Below are 25,582 nucleotides of genomic sequence, written 5' to 3' on the forward strand. Positions count from 1 at the left end.
GTTTATATTCTATTTCTTTTGTGACAAAAGATTAATCCCGTAAATAAATTTATTATTATTTTTATTATATGTGCATCGACACATGGCAGTAATGCATGGGGTTGAAAAAACTTAAGACTGTCAATGCTTTGCTTTCAGTTAAAAAATTAATTTTATTGAAGCGATTAAAGAGACAGAGAATTTTCTATGTGGTTTTTATCTCTTGCAATCGATGCAGACAATCTTTATTTTGCATAAAGATCCGTAGTCTATTAACATATGTGAAGGAATAGAAACGAAAATACGAACAAAATGCGAAAACAATAGTAATTTGTTAAATTACCTGACTTTTTCAATCGAGATAGCATAATCTTAACAGATGTAATTTAAATTAGCTATGTTATTGGGATCAAAGGTATAAATACCTATCGTCTAATTTCAATTAGATATCGATAAATTCATCTAAAAAATGTTCTCGAAGTGAAAGCTGAAGCCAGACGCGCACCATTCATTAGACACAATTTAGTTGACGTAAATCATGGCAGGTCCATATTACTTCCAGCTTCCATTAGTTGGGTCTGGGTTGTATCACGGTAAGTTAACTGAATCAAGACAGGTCCGAGTAAATTAGTTTGCAGCAATTACGTTATGTCTCGATTGATTAATTCATGTCATATATGTATATATACATATATACATATCAGCTAATTTGTATCAGTTACGTTTGAACAGAACTGTTGATAGGACGTTGCTCCATCGAATTCAACGTCCACTATCGTTCAAAATTGTTTCATACGAGAAGTCCTATATTTTCCAAACGAATAAATTCTAGAAGCAAAGATTTGACGTTTTATGGCACCTAGGCTTCCTCTTGATGATCCACTACTGGCATTCGGAATGGTACCCTATTAGTGTCCAGTGCTCCTCAAGTCGAGGCAATAAAAAGTTGGAGTGCACAATATGTTCACAGTACACGTGCATTCTTGCGTAATAAAATAAACATCCTTTTCAACAACTCAGTGTTGTATAACAATGTTTGTACGAGTGAATTTATAAAGAACAAAGATCAAAAATATAGGTAGAATTTTTATAATCGACTTTCACGTGCTCTATCCATTTTTTATTGTATTATTTGCGCTACTATTGGGTTGGCAACTAAGTAATTGCCGATTTCAGTTATAGATGTCTCTCACTCCCATTTTTATGATATCCGTAAATGTTATATTATAAAATTATTATTATTATTATTATTATGTTATTTTTTATTATCCGTGAATGTTAGCAACTGGACAAATTGAATGCAGCGGTCAAGGAAAAGCGACCAGAATTGGTCAATCGGAAAGGTGTCATTTTCCACCAGGACAATGCTAGGCCGCACACGTCTTTGTCCACTCGGCAAAAATTGATGGATATTGGTTGGGAATTGATGTTACACCCACCATATAGTCCTGATCTCGCGCCATCGGATCACCACTTATTTCGATCCCTGGACAACTCCCTTCGTGGTAAAACTTTTAATGATGATGACGCTGTAAAATCTCACTTAACTCAGTTTTTGGCCGAAAAGTATCAGACTTTCTACGAGCGTGGAATTTTCAAGTTGTCAGAGAGATGGCAAAAGGTCATCGAACAAAATGGAAAATACATTACAGATTATAAACTTCATTCCAAGTAAAACAAAATTTGTTATTTCATTGAACAAATCGGCAATTACTTAGTTGCCAACCCAATATTTCAAGAAGAGCTCGAAATTCAGCGGTATTTCATAATAGGTACTCTTATCTTACGCACTGCTCGTCGCGAATCTTGCGCTGCGAGGCACAAAGTTTCCCCGAAACAGGCAAACAAGAAAATAATTGCATTCATTCAACGTGAGAAAATTGCTCTTTATTGCGCTGCAAATACGCGCGATCATGTTTCCCGATCAGCTGTCGTTATCGCGATTCAATATTTATTTCCGAAGCATCGGCATCAGCACCCGATAATATAATTGTCAATCATCCGCGATGAAATTTTGACATTCGAAAGCGTCAGGCGATAAAGGGAGCTTCGCAGACGCGTTACGCTGCCACCACTTTCGTAAAGAATAATTGCTCGCAATGCAGATTTTATGAATAACGTATTTTATTTTATGTTTTCATTTTAAATATATTTCAGAATAACAACGAGTAGGTGAAACACTTAACAGAAGAAACGTTGCAAGCGTTTAACCCTTTGCGCTCGAGCGGTGACTCTGAAGCACCATTAAAATTGTTACATCACGTTCCAAGATAATTTTTATATTATCAAAGTCTAGACGTAAAAAAATTGTTAAAAGTCTAACTGTTGTACGAGTCGCAAGACCATAAATTCCATATGCATAAAATGCACTTTGTTATATAAAATGGAAATACCGTAAGTCAGAAAAATTAATTTAGATTTACAGTTAAAATGGCTTCGAGTGCAAAGGGTTAACACTCAAACGGCGAAACCTTGATAAAAATATAACTGTCTATGCTCAACATATTTTTTAAGGTGCTTTCTCTAGAAACGTTAATTCTTTTTATATATCTTGATGAAACATGTGAAAATTTCAGAGGTTCGTCAGAAACTTGTTATTCAAATAATAATTTTTAAATTCTCGGTCCAACTAGACCCGACAAGATTAACGGAGGAAATCATTTCTAATTTAACATCTCTGTTTTATGCGATCATCGATGCGAACGATTTTTATTTTGCATATAAGTAAACACACATTCTAATAATAACAAGAAAACAGCAAGAATAATTCATATTCCCCAAATAAGAAATGTTAAAAAAACTGCAGAATTAAAGTAGAACTTCCACAAACATTTCTCGCGTCTTCACTGCAAACGAACAATCTCGTACAAACACGAGATGGGAAAGCAAAAGCTCGTTCATCTGAATTTTCGAGTTTGAATCCTGCTCCGTTAACCGAACAATATGTGCTGAGTACTTTGACCAACGTGATTAGTTGTCATTGTCAAATATATCGTTAGGCAACGTTGATTAATATGTTGGCGGCGCGCCGACACTCTCTCTCTCTCTTTCGCGCTTTAATTAATACGAATTTATGCGGTGGTTGGTGAAACATCGACAAATTCGGAGTTCGCTCGGTTAAAGGATCGCCGCGGCGGAGCTGCGAACCGAGCGCGGTGCATCGCGCCGCGCGAAGTATCCGATGTTCTGCTGCATCCGATGTTCATCCGGATGTAGTGTCGCACTATTTGCCAGTCGAAGTTGATGTACCTGCGGCAAAGAGCGTATTTGCACGCGCGCACGTGGCCCGCGCTGCGGGCGCTCTAATTCTAGAGCAAATATTTCCGACCGATTGGTCTGCGTAATGTTCCCCATTAACTGTTCCCCATTGACAATTCCGTAATTAGTTCGCGCCCCATCCGTCGAAAAATCGCGCGGGACGAGTGGCTTCGTTTCCGGCAGGGATCCTAGGAAGAGAGGTGCGGCACGACAGCCGTTTTCAGTCAGAAGTAGCGGCAATTTTGACTCGCCGAAACTGATTTATGTGATTTATGTGTACTTGTGTACACCCATAGTCGCCAACAAATATTGGGCTAAATTAGTCTGCAATTGTTTATTGTATGGAAAAATGATTATATATGAAGGAAATATTGTGTAAAATCGATTTTTTTACTTATATGGAGTGTTTATTTTATCCTCCACATTAAAATGTCTTCGTTCTTTTTGCTGATATAATAAATGTATCAAGACAACTTTGTTTAGTTCGAAGCTAAGAATTATTAAGTTTAATGTTTCTTTTTCCTATCAAGCTCAGTTTTTTGTCAAGTGTAATTAAACGCCAGCACAACCCGACATATTTTTGTTTAAGAATAATTCAATATGGTTCCACATGAAATTTAGAGATTAAATTTTCTAGACTTGCACCATGTAGTATGCTATAGTTGCATTTGTGCATCCATCTTACTTATTGAAAAAAACACAGCGAATTCTTATACGAAAGATACAGATACAAAATTTTGCACTCCATAATTTTGTTCGTTGCACTTTTTCAGTATTTTCCACTGTTCACAGCTTTTCGCCACTTCTCCCCTAAAACCGTCAAACACAGCTAAACAGATTGGGCCTCACTATTATTCATAGACATTACAAATGACGGACCAATGAAAAATCGTAATCGCATCTCTGTTTCCAGGATCTCTAGCCTTCGATCGACGAGCGCGATTTTCCGACTCGCTCGCAGCCGCTCGTCATCGTCCGCGACGTTCGCGTCGAAAGCACGCCCCCGCGGCGAATAAATGATCGAACGTTGAATTTATTGACGTTGCCGCGCGTGTATTAACGGCGCATTGAATTATCCATAATTGGGAAATTATTTCAACAAACCCGTCCGTAATAACGAGCGACACCGGCGCGACTCCTCGTACAAATTCGAAACGCTCGCGCGCTTCCTGCACTCGGATGACTAACATTGTTCGGCGTGTGTTAATTAACGCGCGCGAATGATTATCAACACATGAAAACAAAGGGCGAGCACCGATTCGCTGCCGGTATTTATTGTTGCTGTGCTAGCCCGCGCGGAGAATAGACCGCGGCCAGCATTCCTTCGAACGGAAAAACGCAATTATCCGTAATACCTGTGCTGCTAACTATTAATATTCATTCCACGATTCCTACGACCGTGACTGCTATCTGTTCTGTCTCTGCGAGAACCGCTGACGATTATTAGCCGCGCTACTTCGAACAACAGAAATATTATCGGGATATGTTCCGCAAGGAACGCAACTCTACTTTGAATTCCGAACGAAATTGGAGCTTGATACACGCCGAGAAATGATGAAATTTCCAAGATAGACAGTAGCGAGCATATAAATAGGGAAATTATATGCACTCGTACAGGATGGTATTCGAACGCTACTACAACTGTGACTTCTACGACGTGTATTTAAATATAGATTAAAGGGGGGAAAGTCTTTTACGGTGTATTAAAGTAGAGTATATAAATGTTAAATTACAAGAGACTTTCGATTTGGTATGAAACGTTGCCTAGATCGTTACAAAAATGTAAAAGGACGTCGAATTTTCAAATTAAGTGGCAAGTTCATAAAAATACATTTTTTTGTCCATTTTTACTGCTAGTTTGATACCTCTATTGTTTAATATTGATGTAATATGAGAAAAAAGCAATCAAAAATGCATTGTAATCTTACAGATTTATATTTATATCTTACAAATTTATATATATATTAAATGCATCTAACGAAATCTGTAAGATTACAATGCATTTCTGATTGCTTTTTTATATATCTTAGAATATCAACCTGAAATAGTTAATTGGAATAAACATTTCCTTCGTTGTGCGTGAAATGAAACACTCGATTATTATTTTCATGATGTTAAATGTTCCGATTACATTCATCAAGTGTGAAAATACGGTAAGAAATAGAAATTCAAATAATTAGTAACAATTTAGACGCACGAAATTTCAAACAATTATTTCCAGTTCATCTTAAGAAAATTCTATTTCAATTAATCATTTTCATTGCCGCGACACAAGTAACCATTTCAAATACATGTACTCATCTCTACGATGTCAAATAAATCTTAACCCTTTGCACTCGAGTGGTGACTCTGAGGCACCATTAAAATTGTTACATCACGTTTCAAGATAACTTTTACATTATAAAAGTTAAGATGTAAATAATTGTTAAAAGTCTAATTATTCTATGAGTCACAAAACTAAATTTCATACGCATAAAATGCACGTTGTCATATAAAATGGAAGTACCGTAAGTCAGAAAAATTAATTTCGATTTACAGTTAAAACGGCTTCGAGTGCAAAGGGTTAAAATAATTACTTCATACGAACAAGAATACTCTTGTTTGTGTGAAATAATATTTCAAGATTTGAGCCGTTTATTTCGAAAGTGGCTTAAGTCACTTTACCGTAATGAAAAGTGGTGATTTTTTAATGTTTATATGAAATTATTTATACCGAGAAAAATATCAGTATCCTGAGATAACAAATACAAGTAAATCTTCTCGAAAGTTAGCATCCATATCTGTAAACGTGTTCAAACGCAAACCCTTAAATCTATCGACTTAAAAACAAAGTGACTTATGCCACTTTCAAAATAAACGGCTCATTTATTGTTTATTCCCAATAATTTCTCAAATATTTTTGCCCAGATCTGTCTCCGGTGTCCATAATTTTCTTTCTCCCGCCCGACAGTATCCGGCACTTACGAAACGTTTTCATAAGTCCGAGTTACAACCGCGGATGATAAAACGACCCTTCGACGCGGCCATAAATCAATAAATCAGCTCCGAAATGTGCATCTGCAGCCGTGCGATAGAGTTGTAAGAGGAATAAATGCGCGCGCGCGGCAGGATACGCGCGGTTTGACATTCGTTTCCTTCCATTTAGCCGGGCCGAAAGGTCCGATAGGTGGCCCCCGAGGGGCCGGATAGCCGATTCGTGATCCACCGCCAACAACTAATCTCAGCAATTTGCGTGGACACCGTGCGACGAGCAATGGACACCGACACACCCGCCGTCATGCCGTGTGATTTATACGACGCGACCCGTTATAATGCCGGTCGACCATAATGCAATTCGAGGGGCTGGATGCGCAGGAAGTGACATGAAGAGTCGGCGACCACGTGGTAACCACTGTACGCGATTCGCCAACGACCTCTTACCGTCCGTGGACGCTATTGTGCCCCGTCGGTGCACCCGTGCGCCCCTCGAAATTGCCAATGGAAGACGCAGAAATTTTTAATAAATGCAACCGTTGTTGTGGGAACGGTTTATTTTATGCTCGGTGAGACCGCTGCGATTTTCATTCGAGCAACGAGCAACAGATTAGATTCGTGTATTGTCCGGCGTTCGTGAGCGGAACATTTTTTAACAGGAGAAAGGGGACAGAAAATACAAAGAGAGTATAGTAACCGATCTATAGAAAAATAAAATAATCAAATTGAACGCTTTGTAGATTATTGTAATTTCGAAGTCACATACTGATTTATCAGTATGTTTAATTTCGTTTCAGTTTTTTAGCCACAATTTGATACATATATTGTCCTATCAATTTACAATTTTTTTCAGAAAGTGAAAATTTGTTGTTAATTTATATATAAAGTTTGGGTTCGTCTATTCGGTTCAAGTTATTTCAATTGTTTTAAGATAGTATAAAAATGTCGAACTACAGAGAGTTAAGAAAAGTTAGGATAGAACAGGTGCAATAACAGATTAGAAATGAGAGAATGAATTGATCTAATGTGTGGATAAGATAGTTTTGTAAAAAATAGGACAATATAAAATAAAATGTAAAATAAAGTTCTTAGCTGCAAGGTTAAATAAAACGTATGTATAACTATTATGATATATTCGTGATCTAGTTTTTAGTTAGTTTCAGTTCTCAGACGGTTCATGGCGAGTGATGAGGAAATTGCAAGTTCTCGAAGTTTCTCAAACGTTATAGTTGCCAGATTTTATGCAAGAATGGGAAACACAAGTGTTCGAAATATAAAAAGCATCAAAAATAATCAAGAACACTGATGAAAGTTTATTTCTGTTCTTGAGAATTTTAGCAGAAGCTCGAATGGAAGTTTATTTAGATTCTTGCAAATTTTCGCAGCAGTTTAATAGAAGTTTGTTTGTTTCCTTAAGAATTTTGGTAAACTATGGATTAAACAACAAACTTCTGGTTGTTTACATTACTGCAAGAAATTCTGATGTTGCGGGAAGAACTGCAGCCTAGTTTTTAATCGATATTTAAATGTGTTGTAGAAACGAAAGTATACTTTTAAATCGCGCGTATATCTTAGAATATTTTAAGACGACTTTTAAGTTTAAGGATTCTGCTCTATAAAATTTAAAAATCGAATCCTACACACGGATAAGAAGTCAATAAATACAGGCACCTATGCAAACGTCGTCGCAAACAAAGCTATTCGAGTGGTTTCTTTTTAACAAAACATCATGTATAACGTATAAGTACACACGTTTTTCCCTCCATTTAGGTCACTTTATAATAACGAACCTAATTTGGCACGTTTGCATTCTTTAATTGCAGGCATCCTACTTACTTTGTCCTGTTTAGAAATTGTCCATTGTTCTCGCGGTTCACGGAACAGAAGTGCATGTATTAACTGCACAGAAGACGTTGTGGTGCAAGCGAGTGTTCTCCTTATTCCACGAACAACCAACTATTATTGCAACCAACATTTAAACTTCAACCGAGCAACAATGCTCAAGTGGCTACATCTACAAAGACAACTGCGTTATCTCATCTGTAACATGTATTAGTAGTTTAGTAACTGCTCCAGCAGACTTTACCTCGTCCTATAATTTATTTTGATTAACGATCATATCATAAAATAAGAATTGTCTTCATTAATTGCAAGATGCGAGAACTATGTATACATCTATTTCTTTCCTTAATCATTTTAATGAGTTGACAGTAATACAATAATATTGACAAATTGTTTAAATCTCTGAGCTATTTTGCATTTCAACTACTCCTTTGTCTCATAAATGCATAAAATTCGCAGTCTAGTTATTTAATGTTAATTTAATTTAATGTTAATTTTCTTAGAAAATATATAAATTAAGCATGTCCAATCTAAAAAGAAGTAATTAAACAAACTGAAATAATTATTTCACGATTGTAAAATATACACTATACGTTCTGTTATTTGTTACATAGTTTTCTTTTTAGTATATCCTGATATCTTTAGTCTATTACATAAAAGAAATCGCTTTACTTCAATAAAATATTTGATGACATATTTAGAAAATATATGGAAGGATTAATTAAACAAACTGAAATAATTATTTCGCGGTTGTTAAATATAAACTAGTTCTGTTACTTGTTACATAGTTTTCTTTTTAGTATATCCTGATATCTTTAGTCTATTACATAAAAGAAATCGCTTTACTTCAATAAAATATTTGATGACATATTTAGAAAATATATGGAAGGATTAATTAAACAAACTGAAATAATTATTTCGCGATTGTAAAATATACACTATACGTTCTGTTATTTGTTACATAGTGTTCTTTTTAGTATATCCTGATATCTTTAGTCTATTACATAAAAGAAATCGCTTTACTTCAATAAAATATTTGATGACATATTTAGAAAATATATGGAAGGATTAATTAAGCAAATTGAAATAATTATTTCGCGATTGTTAAATATACACTAGTTCTGTTAGTTGTTACACAACTTTCTTCTATATCAAAACACCCTTAGTACGCCTACTATATACATACAAAAAACGTGATAACGGCGTTTGAAACTAAACTGTACCAAGTTAACGGGTTAAAAGTCAACAAAATCACTGGCACATCGATTGATCAGAGTCTAAACTTTGTTCAGATCCCACAGGACCAGCCAGGATCGAAATCTCTGGCCGATACTCCACGGTTAATTAGCCGAGCACTATGGCGCGCCACGAAAAGTTGTTAATCCAGCGGCAAATAGAACCGCGAGAACGATAAGGATAATAAGCAGGAGAATTATACGATCCGCAGGACCAAGTGTGTGGTAGAACGAGGAGGATCGAGGCAACGGCGGGGCTATAATAAAATTAGGATTTCGATGAGCCGGCGTAACGCGAAACAAGGGGGATGCGTTTCCTCGGGGGAGCGGAACAGCAAATTTCGAAATCCGCTCGGGGAATAAAACCGCGGCGTGCCGGAGCGGATCGCGGAACTCCCGTAAATGAATCACACTGATAAAACCGGCTTATAATGCGACCGAAAGTTTTTGAATTATTTGATTACGTACCGGGGGGGCCGGCCGCGCGGATAAATCCAGCCGGCTAATTATAAAGAGCCGGTAATAAACCGAGCATAGATTTCCTTTCAAATTGATCCGGTTCCACGGGATCCGAAGTATGTTAAAGGGCTCGAAAAAGAGGATGAATGGCCTGTTGCCGGTGAGAGGGTCTCGGAACGAGATAGATAATCGACGATGGTCGCCGGGTTATCCTGGAAAGTTACAAGAACCCGGAGACCCGAGTTTACTCGATTTGGCAAGTTCGGTATTCACTCGCGTTTCTCCCCGAGCCTGAACCACCTTAATCCCATCTCTTGTCTTCGTTCCGTTCGGTACAAACCGTGAACCTTCGTTGAATTTACGGACGAAGAAACGATAATGCTGACCGAGTGACGACAACCGTGAATCTTTTCGCGAGAACATCCTGGAAATTCTATCTTTTTTGTTTTCTTTTCTGTTTTCAGCACCTGGTATCTCGTCTGAGATTCGTATTGGCTGAGAAGAAAATTCAAGCCGCAAAAATTTTATACGAAATAATACGTACAAATGCAGTGTATAAATCGGGTAGTGTATTATATTTATTGCATTACATTATATTAAATAAGACAATAATTTTTGGGAAATGAGAAAATACATGAACACTCAATTAATGGAGATTTTTAAAAAAGATTGATATAGGGTGTTCTTTTTTTACGTAATTGTAGAATGAAGTAGAAAGTAGACTTTATTTTATGGAGAGGATATATCCCGGTTTATAAACGTCAATTAAGTATAATTAATGTATAACGTTATTCTTAAAATAAAAAAAAAACTACAGTGTCATTTATAATATCCTACATTAGTATTTATCTCTATCCTCACTATTAATGAACCCTGATTTTTATACTCTTATATCTGCTTTCTACTATGATATAAAATTTGATTCTGCATTTTATGTGTACGATTTTATAAACATTAATGTATGTTCGAAACTATAGTATGATGTGATTCGATGAAAGTTTAAGGAGAAGTAATTTGCTGTTATACTTTATAACACGATACTCCTAGATGATATGAGCAACACGAACAAATGTCAAATATAAAATAGATTAAAATAAGAAAACAAAATAGTTATATCATTTTCGGTTTACTGAAATGTTTAGGAAAAGAAAGTTCCATCAAAAGTGTAATTTTATAAAATTTTCTAAATTCGTTATAGAAGTTATCATATTTTATTTTGTCCTATTTTATTTATTTTATATTATAGTATGGTACGTTGGTTTGTAAGCAGATGGACCACTTGCAATCCGCAAGGAAATTCAATAAAGTTCATTATTGTTAAGAAAGTTCCACGAAACTCCATGCCTCTTTAAATCTAGTTGCAAGAAATACAGGCACGAAAATCATTTTCCACGCACGTACATTCCAATGATAAATTATACGAATCGCACTTCTAAATCGAACTATTCTTTTCGTGTACGAAAACTACAGAAAATCCAAATTGCACGAATCCTGTCAATACTTGCGTTGTTAATTGAATTTATCCGATTACAATGGGATGCCTGCAGAACGAATCGCGAGGAGGGAGACCGTGAATGGCCGATGCTAAATAAATCGAATAAAATGAACGGAGCAAACGAGATCGCGAACTTAAAATTCGTTTCGCCGGTTCCAGCCAGAAATTCGCGTTCCCGAGCACAATGAAGGCTGCTAATACGTCTGAGCGACTTGAAAAACGGGTCGCCCGTCCGCGCCCGTGCGGCCGCATGCTGTTTTTCGCGCACGCAACTTCGTCTTTGTCGCGGTTCCCGGCCGTAATATGATAAATTTAAAGTTCTCCTTTGTTGCATTCTCCGGGCCCGCTTGATTCTATGCAGCCGCTTACGTCGTCGTCCGCGAAATTAATTTTGTAAATTCGTGGCAAACGTTTTCCGTCGCGCGGGCGCGCGCGCGCGGCCTTCTCCCCGGATTCTTGCTTTGCGCGCATTCTTGCCCGAGTGTTGCCCGGCGAATTTTTCCTTGTTTTCGGCCCGTTAAATCCGGGCCGACGATAATTGGCCTGTTTTACGACGTGGACGAACAACAGGCAGAACGGCTACAGCCGGTGACGAAAGCTTGCACAGTTGTGCTAAGTTTTTCTTTTTTCATATTTGCGACAGGAAGGCGGAGGCGTTGGGTGCTTCATGAATATTCAGTTATCGGTGGACTGCGGATTTGACGCGCCATCAAAATTAGTGGACGAGGTGCAAAAAACGTTGAAATAATGTAGGCGAATTTTATTTTCCACGAAGATCCGCAGTCTTCGCCGACCGCATAGTTATTGCGGTGATAACAATCGTAACGATTGCGAATATTAAAATGTCTCGATTAAATACGCGCGTCGTCTTCGTATTGCGATTCGTCACACGAATTATTCTTTGAAACTATTCCTTATTTAATAATTGAATTATTGAATGAAATGTTCCTTGAAGATGTTCATCGCTTATTAACTGAATTATTGAATTAGATGTTCTCTTAATATATTCCTTATTGTTAATTTGATTATAGAATTAAATGTTCCCTTAATATATTTCTTACTTGTTAATTTAATTATTGAATTCAATGTACTCTTAAAATATTCTTTATTTAATTATTTTATATAAATACGTTACTTAGTTCCACTGTTTTTATGCAAAAGCATGTCATTCGTTTTAATTCTTGATTGGTTCACTTATGAAATATTATATGTTAGGTACATTTATCAAATTTTGTGGCCACATTTCATTCTATGCAATTGAAGAATGTAGTAATAAAAAGCGAAATTCATTTTTCAATCATTTCTATCAGAGTTTATTAATATCAGGAATATAATAAATATATTGATCTTGAGAATGAATAAGTTAGTTGAACAAAATATTTTATATTGTATGATTACAAGCATTTAATTAGACACGAAATATTTTTCGAATTTATTAATATTTAATCCTGTTTTTTATTTTTTTTTAATGAATATCACCCATACTATCATAATTGTAATATTTAACGTTTCCATAATGTTATATTAAATATATTTAATTGCAAATATTTAATTCTCTAATATTTCTTAATAATAATATTATTATAATTTTCTAACATTATCTTTATATTTAATTCTCTAATATATTTCTTAATAATATTATTATAATTCTCTAATATTATCTTTATATTTAATTCTCTAATATTTAATTCTCACCAGGCTTGTTAGTAACTACGAATATAAAAACCATCATTTTCAAAGTCAAAAAGAACACGAAAATCTGTCAAATTTTTCGAAGCACGCAGCAGCCGAAATATCGTCGTAGGAGGAGCATGCGAGTGGAGAATCTAATTTCATTAGCCGTAACAATAGGATCGGCTCGGAGAGTAAAAGCTGATTACAGGAAAACGTCATTGTTTGTCTTGCCCTGGAAACGTTCTACAGTGCGATCATTAACGTTAACGTCTCAAGTACAAATAATTATCCACTACGTCTGCTTGCACGTGAACGCGTAATTCACAAGAGGAGCCCTTCCACTGCGAGGGAGCCGTAATTACGCTCGAGTGAACTCGAAGTGGCAGTAGTGCAGCGGAGAGATCACCGAGCTTCTAGATCAATGAAAGTCCTGAAAGATCATTACTAACCGGTGAAACCGAATTCTGCGCCCTCGAAGATTACCGGCTCTCTCTCTCTCTCTCTCTCTCTCTCTCTCTCGTTAATATTTCGCCGACCACCATCGCTCAGTTTCTTCGTCCGATAATTGTCCGTCGTATTGACAGGTAATTATTAGATTAGTGGGCCCTATTGATCACTGTTTAGCCGATAATGACCTAATAGCGACTGCTAGCGTGGGCTCCGTTTGACCCAGAGTGACCGGACAATCACCATTGACCGAATCTCACTGACTATTGCAAGACCGTACAGCCGGTTGACTATTAACGACTAATTAATGGCGGCCAACGCAGCCCGGCACTCGGCTTACAGTATCCAGCCATTTGCAATTCGAGTGCCTCGGGGAAAAAAAAACAGATCAATTCCCGAAAATTCGAGTGGATCGTGTATACAGTTCGAGCGTGGCTAATTGTGAGACTAATGGAATAAACGACTCTAGATTTCCCGGGGGAGACCGCCAGCGATATTTAATCGCGAATTTGTTCGAACCGATCCGACAACGTTACGGGGCGAACGTGTCGGATCCACTGAACATTTAACGACAATTCGGAGACTGTAATACGCGCGTGTTCGCGAAAGCGCGAAGCATAATCACGCTGAAACGCAGGGTATCAGGTTGCACCGCATATGAAACGTCGGATTTTTATTACGAGCGAATTGTTTGTCTCCCTGCTTACGTTATGTCGTTGTTCGTGACACTATCTCCTTTTTCCTTTTTTTTTTTACAAATTTATTGCGCGGATGCCGGCGTTATATCGTGGCAAGGAGAATTTTTTTTTTTGAAATTCGGTATTCTTGTCATTTATTTTGAGTTTTGTACGAATACGGTGGATATATTCGTGTTGCTACGTTGCACACGTCGCGGAACACGGTTTCGAAATTACGTGAACTGAGATATGAAATTTCGCAGCATCCATTTTCATTTTTTCGGAAAAATCTAGAACACTTTTCAACATTTTTCGCGTAAACGAAGATAATATTAAAATCTCCATAGACGAGTTTATTTATTCGAAATGCCAGAATTTCTTCGACAGTGGCATTTATGTTTGGTCATTCAGCATGAAATGCATACTTTATAATTCGATTATAAAATCTGTGCTTTTCATATTTCATGATCTGATACATTGAAAATTCGTTGGGAAAAGAGAATCGATGAAGTTTTTGCTAGATATGGGCGTCGAAACCTGAATTTTAGATTCGTGAAACTCGAAAGCTTATCCTTTTTTTTCTAAGGAGTCTCAAAAAGTCTAAAAAGATATTTGAGAAACTCTTTTCGTAAACTCAAATTGTTTATAAAATATAATTAAAAGAAAATTCGATGTAGATATAATTTCAATTATTTTCTCGATACAAATGATTGCAATGGATTCGTGAAATCGTAGCAATTAAAATGTGTCTAAAGTCTAATTACAAACTTAATTAAATTAGTATAAGTTAAACAAAAAATGTTCATATCGTTACAATGTTTTTGTAAGCTGTACTTTCGAGGTTTCGCGAGTGTCCCATCTCCAGTCTTTTTTTTACCATTCATTTGAAAATCCGACGTTTCCTATGCCTAACATAAGCAGCTGGTTTTTAGTGATTAGCTTCGATCGCAAGCAAATGCAGCACGCTGTTCTGTGTTTTCTACTTACATGTCTCGTGTCAGCCGCAAGAAGGGGCGTGTGTGCCTGCAACAATGAGTGCCCAGAAAATTAGACCGGGGTTCCCATCGAAATACTGTTTTTGCTTTCTACGGAGCTTCATGCTTCAACAAAAAACTCCGCCGGACATTTTCGCGAGGACGCGATCTCCTCGGGAAAAATCATGCTGGCATGCGATGATACGTGTGAGAAGGGTCATGCAACGTATTAGCTACCTCAAGGTCGAAATCTCGCGAGAACAATCCTTCGCGAAGATTTCTACAGAGCCGAAAATTGCGCGATTGTTCCTCCTGCGAGACACTTAGGCGACTTTTCGAGCTCGTAGAACGAATGCGCGAAAGTCGAGTTTCGACAAGCTTCATTCGGTCTGGGAAAAGGTGATGCTGATAGTTTCTCGTACGATGTCCTGGCGTTGCTTGTTTGCATATAGAATACTTTATTAACATGTTGAGTATAATGTTTGACGAAACGAGAGTGCCAAAATTGAGAGGGTACGTGATGTAATCCTTGATAAAAGCCATTGAAATGAGCGACGATCAAATTTACTACAGAAGGATTCATCATTTTGATGTACGTCATTTCAACGTGCGCGAATGTCTGACGCACAGATGGTACTTCCGATCGGATTCTGAATGATTAAGCAGGCGATCCTTTCTTCTGAAATATGTATTGGTTAAGATTGGGCATTTTATTCGAAGAATTTGTACGAAATTTTATTCGAAGAATTTATTCGAAATTTTATTCGACATGTTATTCGGATAAAATTGTATTCGAAATATTAATCGAATAAAATTTTTATTCGGATAAAATTGTATTCGAAATATTAATCGAATAAAATTTTTATTCGGATAAAATTGTATTCGAAATATTATTCGGATAACATTGTATTCGAAATATTAATCGAATAAAATTTTTATTCGGATAAAATTGTATTCGAAATATTAATCGAATAAAATTGTATTCGAAATATTATTCGGATAACATTGTATTCGAAATATTAATCGAATAAAATTTTTATTCGGATAAAATTGTATTCGAAATATTAATCGAATAAAATTGTATTCGAAATATTATTCGGATAACATTGTATTCGAAATATTAATCGAATAAAATTTTTATTCGGATAAAATTGTATTCGAAATATTAATCGAATAAAATTTTTATTCGGATAAAATTGTATTCGAAATATTAATCGAATAAAATTTTATTCGAATTGTTATTCGAAGAATTTGTATGACTTGTTATTCGAAGAATTTATTTGAATTGTTATTCGAAGATTTTATACGATTTGTTATTCGAGGAATTTATTCGAATAAAACTTATTTCGAAAGATTAGTCAAATAAAATTTTGTTCGAAGAACTTATTCGAAATAACATGTTAGTCGAATAAAATTTTATTCGAAGAATTTATTGGAATCGTTATTCGAATAAAACTTCATTCCTACAATTTATTCGAAACGTTATTCGAATAAAACTTGATTCGGAGAATTTACCCAGATAAATACAATTTTATTCGAAGAATTCATTCGAAACATTAGTCGAATAATATCCGAAGAATTGATTCGAGATGTCGTTCGAATAAAATTGTATTCGAATAACGCCGAACTCTGGTGCAGTTTCTTCTTGCGAAGAAACCACCTGACGGATGGATTCGCCGAAAATATTTTATTCTCCGACCCGGCAACAAACGGCGGCCATGATGGAGAAAAGACTTCCATCATTTCGTAGCAGAGTGCGATAAAATGGGATTGCGTGGCTCGTTATCGCCATGAAGGAAAGACAGGGGAAAGCCGCAGTTGTGATGGTACTCAACTGAATGATCGGAATGAATCGCCGGTACCGCATTTCCATGGGATCTCCCCGGGATCTTATTCTCGCCCTATCCCGGCCTGTTTCCGTGCAGGGCCGATTCTAATCGAAATTTATTGAAACTTGAATCGATTCGGTGCGTACGTGCCAGAGGCTGCGGATCCTCTGGGGGCTATTACGCGAAAGGGAAATTTACTGTGTCTGTATTCGTGGTATCCAATTTGAACCTCGTAATGTTAATGTATGTATTGTTCCGTGTCTCAGACGGGTCGCGGGATTCTAAAAGCGAACGGGAATTCAGCGATATAGCAAAATATGCCCATATTTCAATGAGACATATTTTAGGCTCAACCCACCGAGCCCTATAAATAACTTAAGTTTGCTTTGTGTCGACGATAAGACTGTACTTATTTAGACTTTACAGATTAAGAATTATAATATTGAAGAAATGTCATTCATAATTGTAGGAACATTAAAGCGAAAAAAATGTGAAAACGGTCATTTTGATCGGCTCTGTCGCTTTAATGTTAGGTAGCGTTTTGTCGACGCGCACGAATCGTATCTGTACGAGGTGATACGACAATCTAGACCGCGGATTTTATGCATTTACGATAAAACTGAATAGATGAAACGCAAAATGACAGTGACATTATCGGAACGATATCATAATCGGATTATGTTATGTCCAATGTCGACGTTTAATTTGTACGTGGTACAGTCGAGAGCTACGTTGTTTAATCTGCGTTATTTGTGAACATTTAACCGTGATCTTAATGTGGCTCAGAAGCCAATCTGATCTTGCAGATTAGCTGTAAAAAGATAATGCCACTAACAATGAAAAGCACAATTTTTGTCATAAGATGGCATGCAAATGAACTTGGCCAGAAGGGAAACAGAAGAAACGTGTCACTGCTTTATTTAGAGAACCGAAATTAATTAATTTCGTTACTCCGTGGTGAATATAAGTGCTGCTGTCTATTATTTAATTATAAAGAAATCGATTACATTAACTTATCGATCGAAAGATCCTATGATAAAGACGTGTTCGCACTGCGTAACTAATTTTTAAAAAAAAGTGGACTTACACTGATTGGCTTCTGAACCGAATATGATGTGCAATATGAATATAGCGCGAGTGCAAATAAAAATTACGTAAAAGGTACATACACAAGGAAGAAATATCGGTGCGGTACGACTGTCTCCGGTTCGAATCAGAGAATTTTCACTCGGCACAGAGATCCCCGGTAACTTTTCGTTGCGATAATTTCTGAAACCATCGCGCGCACGTGGCAGCCGCATCTCGGCGATACAGACGGTTCATTAAAATAGTCTAGACAGAGACTCCGTCGAGATAATAGACTGCAGCACCCATCGTGCGCCATATCGATTACGTATCATCCTCCCTGGCTGAATGGAGCGGACTCTTTCGGGGCACCGAACCGCGGAGCCTCGGAACTCGATCATAACGATAAATAAGAGCACAACGAAATAACAATAGAGTAAAGATAGCAGACAGGTAATTTCCTCCGTATTTCTTACTTTGTACGTCGAGAACAATGAAAAACGTCTTGCGGCGGGTGCAACGTGACGGTAGGAAGGTGGCCTATCGTTTCTCCCCGACTTTCCCGGCCGCCGTTCCGTTCGCCGCGTTCATCTTCTTTTTCGTCTGGACTATGGACGGAGGGGACGATGCAACAGTGGTATCCTCTCTCAGAAAGTTGGCGAAAATCCAATTTTATATATTGATCCAATTTTATATATTGATCCAATTTTATATATTTATCCAATTTTAATCCAAGTACATAGCAGCGAAAAGTATTGTACAGCTGCTGTAGTGCATATGGCGTATGTATTTTAGAGACGTGTATATTAGGTAGTTTATATATTATTGTGCATGGGTATTAGGCAATGTATTAGTGTATATGTATATTAGACAATTTATTACTATACATTTATATTAGACACTTAATTGTTGTACATGTACATTAGACAGTTTGTTACTGTACGTGTATATTATTCAGATTATTACTATAGATATATAGTGGACAATTTATTATTATCCATGTATATAACACAATTTGCTCGCATACATCTACTATATTCTATTAAAGATCAGTTACAATTAAAATTTCTATTAAGAAGCTATCATAATTTAAAGTTCTATTAAAAATGTATCGCAATTCTAAGTTTTTTAATTTTATTTCTATTAAAAATTTACTATTTTGAATTTCCTAGTTTTATTCTGTTAAAAATCTATCACAATTCATAATTGTAATTAATTTTACATTGAAAATCTATCACAATTTATGATTATAACTAATTTTACATTAAAAATTTATTACAATTATCTTTAACCCTACTTAGAAATTCAGAAATGTCGGTGAGAATGTCCGAATAAACCGGACTCACAATCACACAGCTAATAATTACATCATCGTATAATTTCCCAGAAGCATTTCGTAATTATCCCCGGTAATTAATTCGAATAATTATAAAACAAAACAATACGTTATTCGAAATAATATTTCAAATATCGTTATTTCAAACGTGATCACAGGCATGGAAATAATTGCGAAATAAAATGACACGTTTATTTGAGATAACATTTCGAATACTATATATTATAATATAATATCATTTGAAATAACATTTCAAATACTATATATTATAATATAATATCATTTCAAATAACATCTCGAATAACGTTACTTCAAATATCCTCAGGTCTGCGTCCTAGTCGGCAAGCATTCCGTAAAAAGACCATACGAAAGTTACCATCTACTTTCCGACATGACTCCTTTCCACGTCGAATCCGTATAATTTCTGGGAACAGAGTGGAGCGACTTTCGACGGCTACGAAGTGGCTGATCTTAAAAAGAATCGGAAAGCCGGCCTGGAGAGGCTCGTTCAACAAGTACCCACGCCTCCGGTGGAGAGACGGCGACGCCGTGATAATGCAGTTACGCGACGACGGAATCCTGACAATTTTGTTATTCATGGAGCCGCCAGACGATGTCGGGAATTTACGCCCGGGTTTTCGTGACGTTCGAGCAAACGATACCCGCCGAGTGAAATATTGATCTTCGGAAGAATTGGCTTTAGACCAGTGTTGGCCAACGTAGGCTCCGTGGAATAGAGAGGCTATAGGAGCCATCTCGCTCCGCCAACATCGATTTCCCGTCTCCGAGCCCCATCGGCCCCCTAATTCTGTTCTTAGAAATTATGCCGCCTCCTGGTTTATGGATGCAGCCTGCCGTTATTAGTTTAGATCAGCCGCGGACCCCGAACAGTCGAAATTGTCCTCGAGGGCACTATGGGGCCGATGACGATGGATCGAGGAAAGGATTTCTGTGGTGCGGCGAACTATAGTAACCACGAGAGCATGCTGCACCTGTATCTTCGAGTATTTGTCAAATGGTCGGTGCAGCAGCAGATGCTTTCTGTCATATCGGTTGGAATGAGTCGGAAACCTTCAATTTTGTAGAGAAGGTATGTCACTCGAGGATAAGTTATTATTTAGATTAATACATTAACGTTTAAATATCTCTGTCAGAGTTGGACTTTATTCGAATAATATTTTGAATAAATTCTACGAATAATGTATCGAATAAATTCTTCGAATAAAATTCTATTTGAATAATATATATTTTGAATCAATTCTATTCGAATAGTATTTTGAATAAATTCTACGAATAAGATTTTATTCGAATAATTTTTTGAATAAATTCTACGAATAAAATTGTATTCGAATAATATCTTAAGTAATTCTACGAATGATATTGTATTCGGATAACGTTTCGAATATTCCTTCGAATCAATTTTATTCGAATAATATATCGAATTAATTCTTCGAATAAAATTCTATTTGAATAATATGTATTTTGAATCAATTCTATTCGAATAGTATTTTGAATAAATTCTACGAATAAGATTTTATTCGAATAATTTTTTGAATAAATTCTACGAATAAAATTGTATTCGAATAATATTTTAAGTAAATTCTACGAATAAAATTGTATTCGGATAACGTTTCGAATATATCCTTCGAATCAATTTTATTCGAATAATATATCGAATTAATTCTTCGAATAAAATTCTATTTGAATAATATGTATTTTGAATCAATTCTATTTGAGTAGTATTTTTAATGAATTCTACGAATAAAATCTTATTCGAATAAGTTTCTGAATAAATTATATGAATAAAACTGTATTCGAATAATATCTCGAATAAATTCTACGAATAAAACTTTATTCGGATAACACGTTTCGAATATATCCTTCGAATATTCCTTCGAATAATACGAATAAATTCTTCGAATAAAATTGTATTCGGATAACGTTTCGAATAAATTCTTCGAATAAAATTCTATTTGAGTAATACATATTTTGAATCAATTCTATTCGAATAGTATTTTGAATAAATTCTACGAATAAAATCTTATTCGAATAATTTTTTGAATAAATTCAACGAATAAAACTGTATTCGAATAATATCTTGAATAAATTCTACGAATAAAACTTTATTCGGATAACACGTTTCGAATATATCCTTCGAATATTCCTACGAATAATACGAATAAATTCTTCGAATAAAATTTTATTCTAATAAAACTTCGAATAAATGCTACTAATAAAATTTTATTAGTAATTTAACAGTTTAGAGGTTTCAGTGAAGACAACTTCCTAACAAGTAAATTTTTTGTTAAAACTATCAGTAACATATTCAAATCGTAAGTAGTGAAACTTTACAATAAACCATTCGGTGTACACCGTTTCACACAAGTTTTTCTCATTTGTTGATAATTTTCAAAACTTTAAATTAACCACATAACAAACCACTTTTAGTGTACGCGAATATACGCTGTACACGTTCGCAGAATTTATCCCAACAATAAATACCTACTCGAAGAATACTAAACAACTCGAGCGATTAATTTCTCGGGTAGAATGATTTCAAAGTGACGACACGGCGTGCGAAAAGGAACGCAAAGAAGCGAGAATCGCTTTGTCAAAAGAAAGTTGCGTATCTGAAATAAACCCGGACGGAGTATAATGGAGATCGTAACGGTGAACGGATCCATCCTCGGGGAAGGAAAGTCGATAACTCGGCTACTTTACGACGAAATCTGTTCGTTCTTGTTATTCATAGAGCTGCCAGGCGAAATATGAATTGACGCACTTCAACGCGCATAAGCCGGAACGTGCGTGCACACAGATGGATATGCAAAGATGCACGCGCGCACACGTACGGACCAAACTGAATATGGAAGAGCGTGCTCGAGTCGTGTTGCCGGGTAACATATATGTTATTCCCCTCATATTTGCAGCGAAACGTTCGAGCGCCGGCCAAAACTAACCCGGCGCATGCAGACGGCGGCGAATTAAACGGCGAAATTGCGTTTCACGCTTGCAAAATATTTTTTTCAATAGCGCCTCGTTTCGCGTATCAATTAGATGCCGGCCGAATTTATTTTGGCGGCGCCGTCGGCCGTTAGAAATTGATCCATTTTATTGCAGCCGTAAGTGCGTTTCGAAAACAATTTTATTGGCTCAGAAATGGTGGTATTCGTTGCACGTGCATTTCAAATACACGAGTAATTCGTATATCTGGATTACAATCCGTGTACTTCTTTGTAGATAATAGTTAAATATACAGCAGTTGAAACGTATAGTAATTAACATATAAATAGACTATGGATCTTTATGCACTTATGATAAAAATGAATACGTCACATGTGCAATGGAGAAAACTTTAGAAGAATTTAAAGATGCTATTATATTTCTTGCAACTTGTTAAAATTAATAAAAGCAAATCTCTGTGCAATGCCAGTTTCTTGCGATTGAACAATTTTATTTTGCATAAAAATCCATAATGTATTTATGAATATCAATGTATACATATAAATGCATATACAACAATACTCTTCTAACAGCTTTTTATCACTAAACATATCGAGCAGGTCAAAATAACCGACTTCGTAATTTTTGTCTCAAAGTTGCCGAAATTACATACACTCTTTGATAGAAAATAATGAAATAAATTTGTTGGTTGACACATAAATCGTAATAAAAATAGCAAAAGTTCTAAATAAATACAGCCTTCTCGTCGTTAAGAAACAATACACGTTAGTTACTTTTAAGACCCGGTAGGATTTCATTGTCAAATGCAAAGAAATTCGATGTTGATTTCGCAACGCAAAAATGATTTCGCAACGCGACAAAACAATTTGTACCCCAGAGTCGCCATTCGAGCGCAATGGGCTAATATTAAAATGTACTTTGGCCGCGAGTATACCGATTGAAGTGTGCCGACTACATATACGCATTGCGAAACGGGAAAGGGTGAAGCGCGAAACGAGAAAGCCGGCGTTTCGCAAACACTGCCTGTAAACAATTCGGCCCTCCGACCATTTGCCTTTCCGCGTGCGATTTATACGATGATTCTATTGACTGTTCGAGCGGCCCTCTGCGCGATATCTCGTATCACCTTGGTGAAATTCAATCTTCGGATTTTCCCGTGGGAAGAGAACAGCAACGTTCCATCCATGAAATACGATGGTCCGCGCGCACGGCGAAATAAAATAATGCAACGCCGAAGCGAGCATTGATAATGTTCCTATTATGGGAATATAATCGGATCAAGACGACGTTCCTGCGAGAAGCTGTGTATTCATCAGACTGCGGATCCTTCTACGGATTTATAATATCATTTCGAAAAATTTATCCCCGATTCCGTCTCATTGGACATATATTTTGATAAAAATCGTTAAAATTGTTAACAAATATATGCTTGTTATTTGTATAAAACAATACAGAGCAGCTGCTCTCATTTCTCTGTAAATCTAGTGATAAGAAAGAGTCTTCGCAATTCCAAAAATTTAAAAATAAATTATGATATGCGACTAATACGAGGAATTGGAGATCGGAACCTTAATAAAAGTTCAAAAAAGAGAGATATTTTATTACTTTTCCGTCATTGTACGGTAATTTTAAAAATCGTATACTCTTTTAGAAGTAGAAATCTCTCCATTCTTTCACACTCGATCCACTCATTCCTGTCAAAACTGCATAAAATCCGCATACGAACGATGAATTTGGGTAGAGCAGATAAGATTATTTGAGCCTCGCACCTCGTTTCTATAATTGTTGACAATCGGCAGCTATAAAAATGTGTCGCAAGGCTCGAATAATCGTACCACTTCTTCCCAAATGGTCCATTTTGGGGAGAATTTACTGCAGAAGTCAACGAGGCAGACGTAACTCTGACGAGCAAATACCATTATCAAAATCGAGTATCAATGAAACCGTGTCAGCGAACAATGGAACAATAGCTGTCTAGTTAAGGACGATCTTGCCGGTACAAATAGCACACTGATAGCACCCTGTGCTATCTCGTCTTCGTCTCTAATAAGGATGAGACTGCGATGCTGGAGGAGAAGATCGGATCGGCGACCAAACAGAGAGAAGTTCGATTTGTCACCATTATCTTGTTTTTCCTCGGGATTCAGTCTAAACATCGCGGAGAGCCGGCTATCAGAGTTGCTCAGAACGCGAGAGAGAGCAGAAGAGGGCGGGAGAAGAAAATGGTTACCCCCTCGAGAAGCTCTTTCGAGAGGGCGTCGTTGCACTCGTTCGACCCGAGTCGCCGGGAAAAATAGAGAAGAGGATGAACGCGCCGCGTTCGTGAAAAGAGGGTTGAAATGGGGGCGAAAGGGTGGCGAGAGAGGAGTGGGTTGACAGAAAAAGATGGAGCAGGCCTGAATGGCAATTAATTATAAGGAAATGGCCGGCGTCCCCGGAAGCTCTCGATTCGCGATGCGCGCCGGAATATGAAATTCAATTAGCTTGTACGTGAGCTCGCTGTCGGGCCCGGTCCCCTTCCCAGAGAATTAAAGGCTCCGGCCGCGAGCTTCTTCCTCGCTTTTTCGAAAAACTTCTTACTTTCCCCCGCCGCGGGACTTTCTCCAAGTGAGTTATATTATCTCCGCCCCGGGCGCGGCTTTTTGTTTTGCGCAATTACGCGAATTCCCCGTGTCGGGTTCTTGCCGAACTCTAATATTTAGCGGCTACGGCTCCTTTAGCGAGCTTATATTTGACTCTGGTCGACATCGATTCGCTCAATCTGTGACAGGGTTTCGAATACAACCGAGTTTTGCGGCAGCATTCGAGTAATTTCTGTCGTAATAATTACACTGCGGATATTTATGTCAGATCAAATTGTTTTCGTCGATTGCAAGACGTTGGAGCCAAGTGCAATCTTGTTTCTCCCTTAAATAATTTTAGTAAGTTATAATTAATGTATTCACATTTTTAGTGTCTTTCAATTTTATCACTATTTTATGTTTCACCTGTACATTTTCCCATAAATGCATAAAATCCGCGGTCTGGTAATAATAATACTGTTCGAATGATAATAAAATCGTTTTGTAATATACGTTGGTTCAGAAATTGGTCTCTCGTAATTGTTTAACAAACTGAAGTCTGAAGATCAGATTAATCTTCAGAGTCGGGTGTATTTTTCAATTTGCTTCAAACAATGCCAAGATTGGATTTACTGAAACCTTGTGTGATTTTTATTGTAATATATGAACCGTTGAAAGCAGAAATGGTGTAAGTCAGAGAAGTTAGTTTTTGGACAACGAAGGATGGATTAAAAGTTCTGTAAAATTCAATAACATAAAGAATTGTTACAACTGTTTTATGGAAGCCGCTTTTGAGCTTTAATTAAAATAATAA

General features: G+C 36.6%; 1 protein-coding gene across 13 annotated transcripts in view; it reads right to left on the minus strand.

Moving 5' to 3' along the window:
- The window catches only part of LOC117223970 (discs large 1), a 950,943-nt gene that overhangs the window by 256,159 nt on the left and 669,202 nt on the right, over positions 1–25,582 (minus strand). For 12 of the 13 annotated variants that reach the window (XM_076522026.1, XM_076522020.1, XM_076522022.1 and 9 more), the window contains one exon: positions 15,027–15,062. The exons of the other annotated variant lie outside the window; for it this stretch is intronic. In XM_076522026.1, the coding sequence (XP_076378141.1) occupies positions 15,027–15,062 (36 nt within the window). The remainder of the gene's footprint in view (positions 1–15,026; positions 15,063–25,582) is intronic. 13 annotated transcript variants of the gene reach the window in all.

The sequence above is a fragment of the Megalopta genalis genome, chromosome 5 (assembly GCF_051020955.1).
Source record: "Megalopta genalis isolate 19385.01 chromosome 5, iyMegGena1_principal, whole genome shotgun sequence".
In the NCBI taxonomy this organism is placed as follows: domain Eukaryota; kingdom Metazoa; phylum Arthropoda; class Insecta; order Hymenoptera; family Halictidae; genus Megalopta; species Megalopta genalis.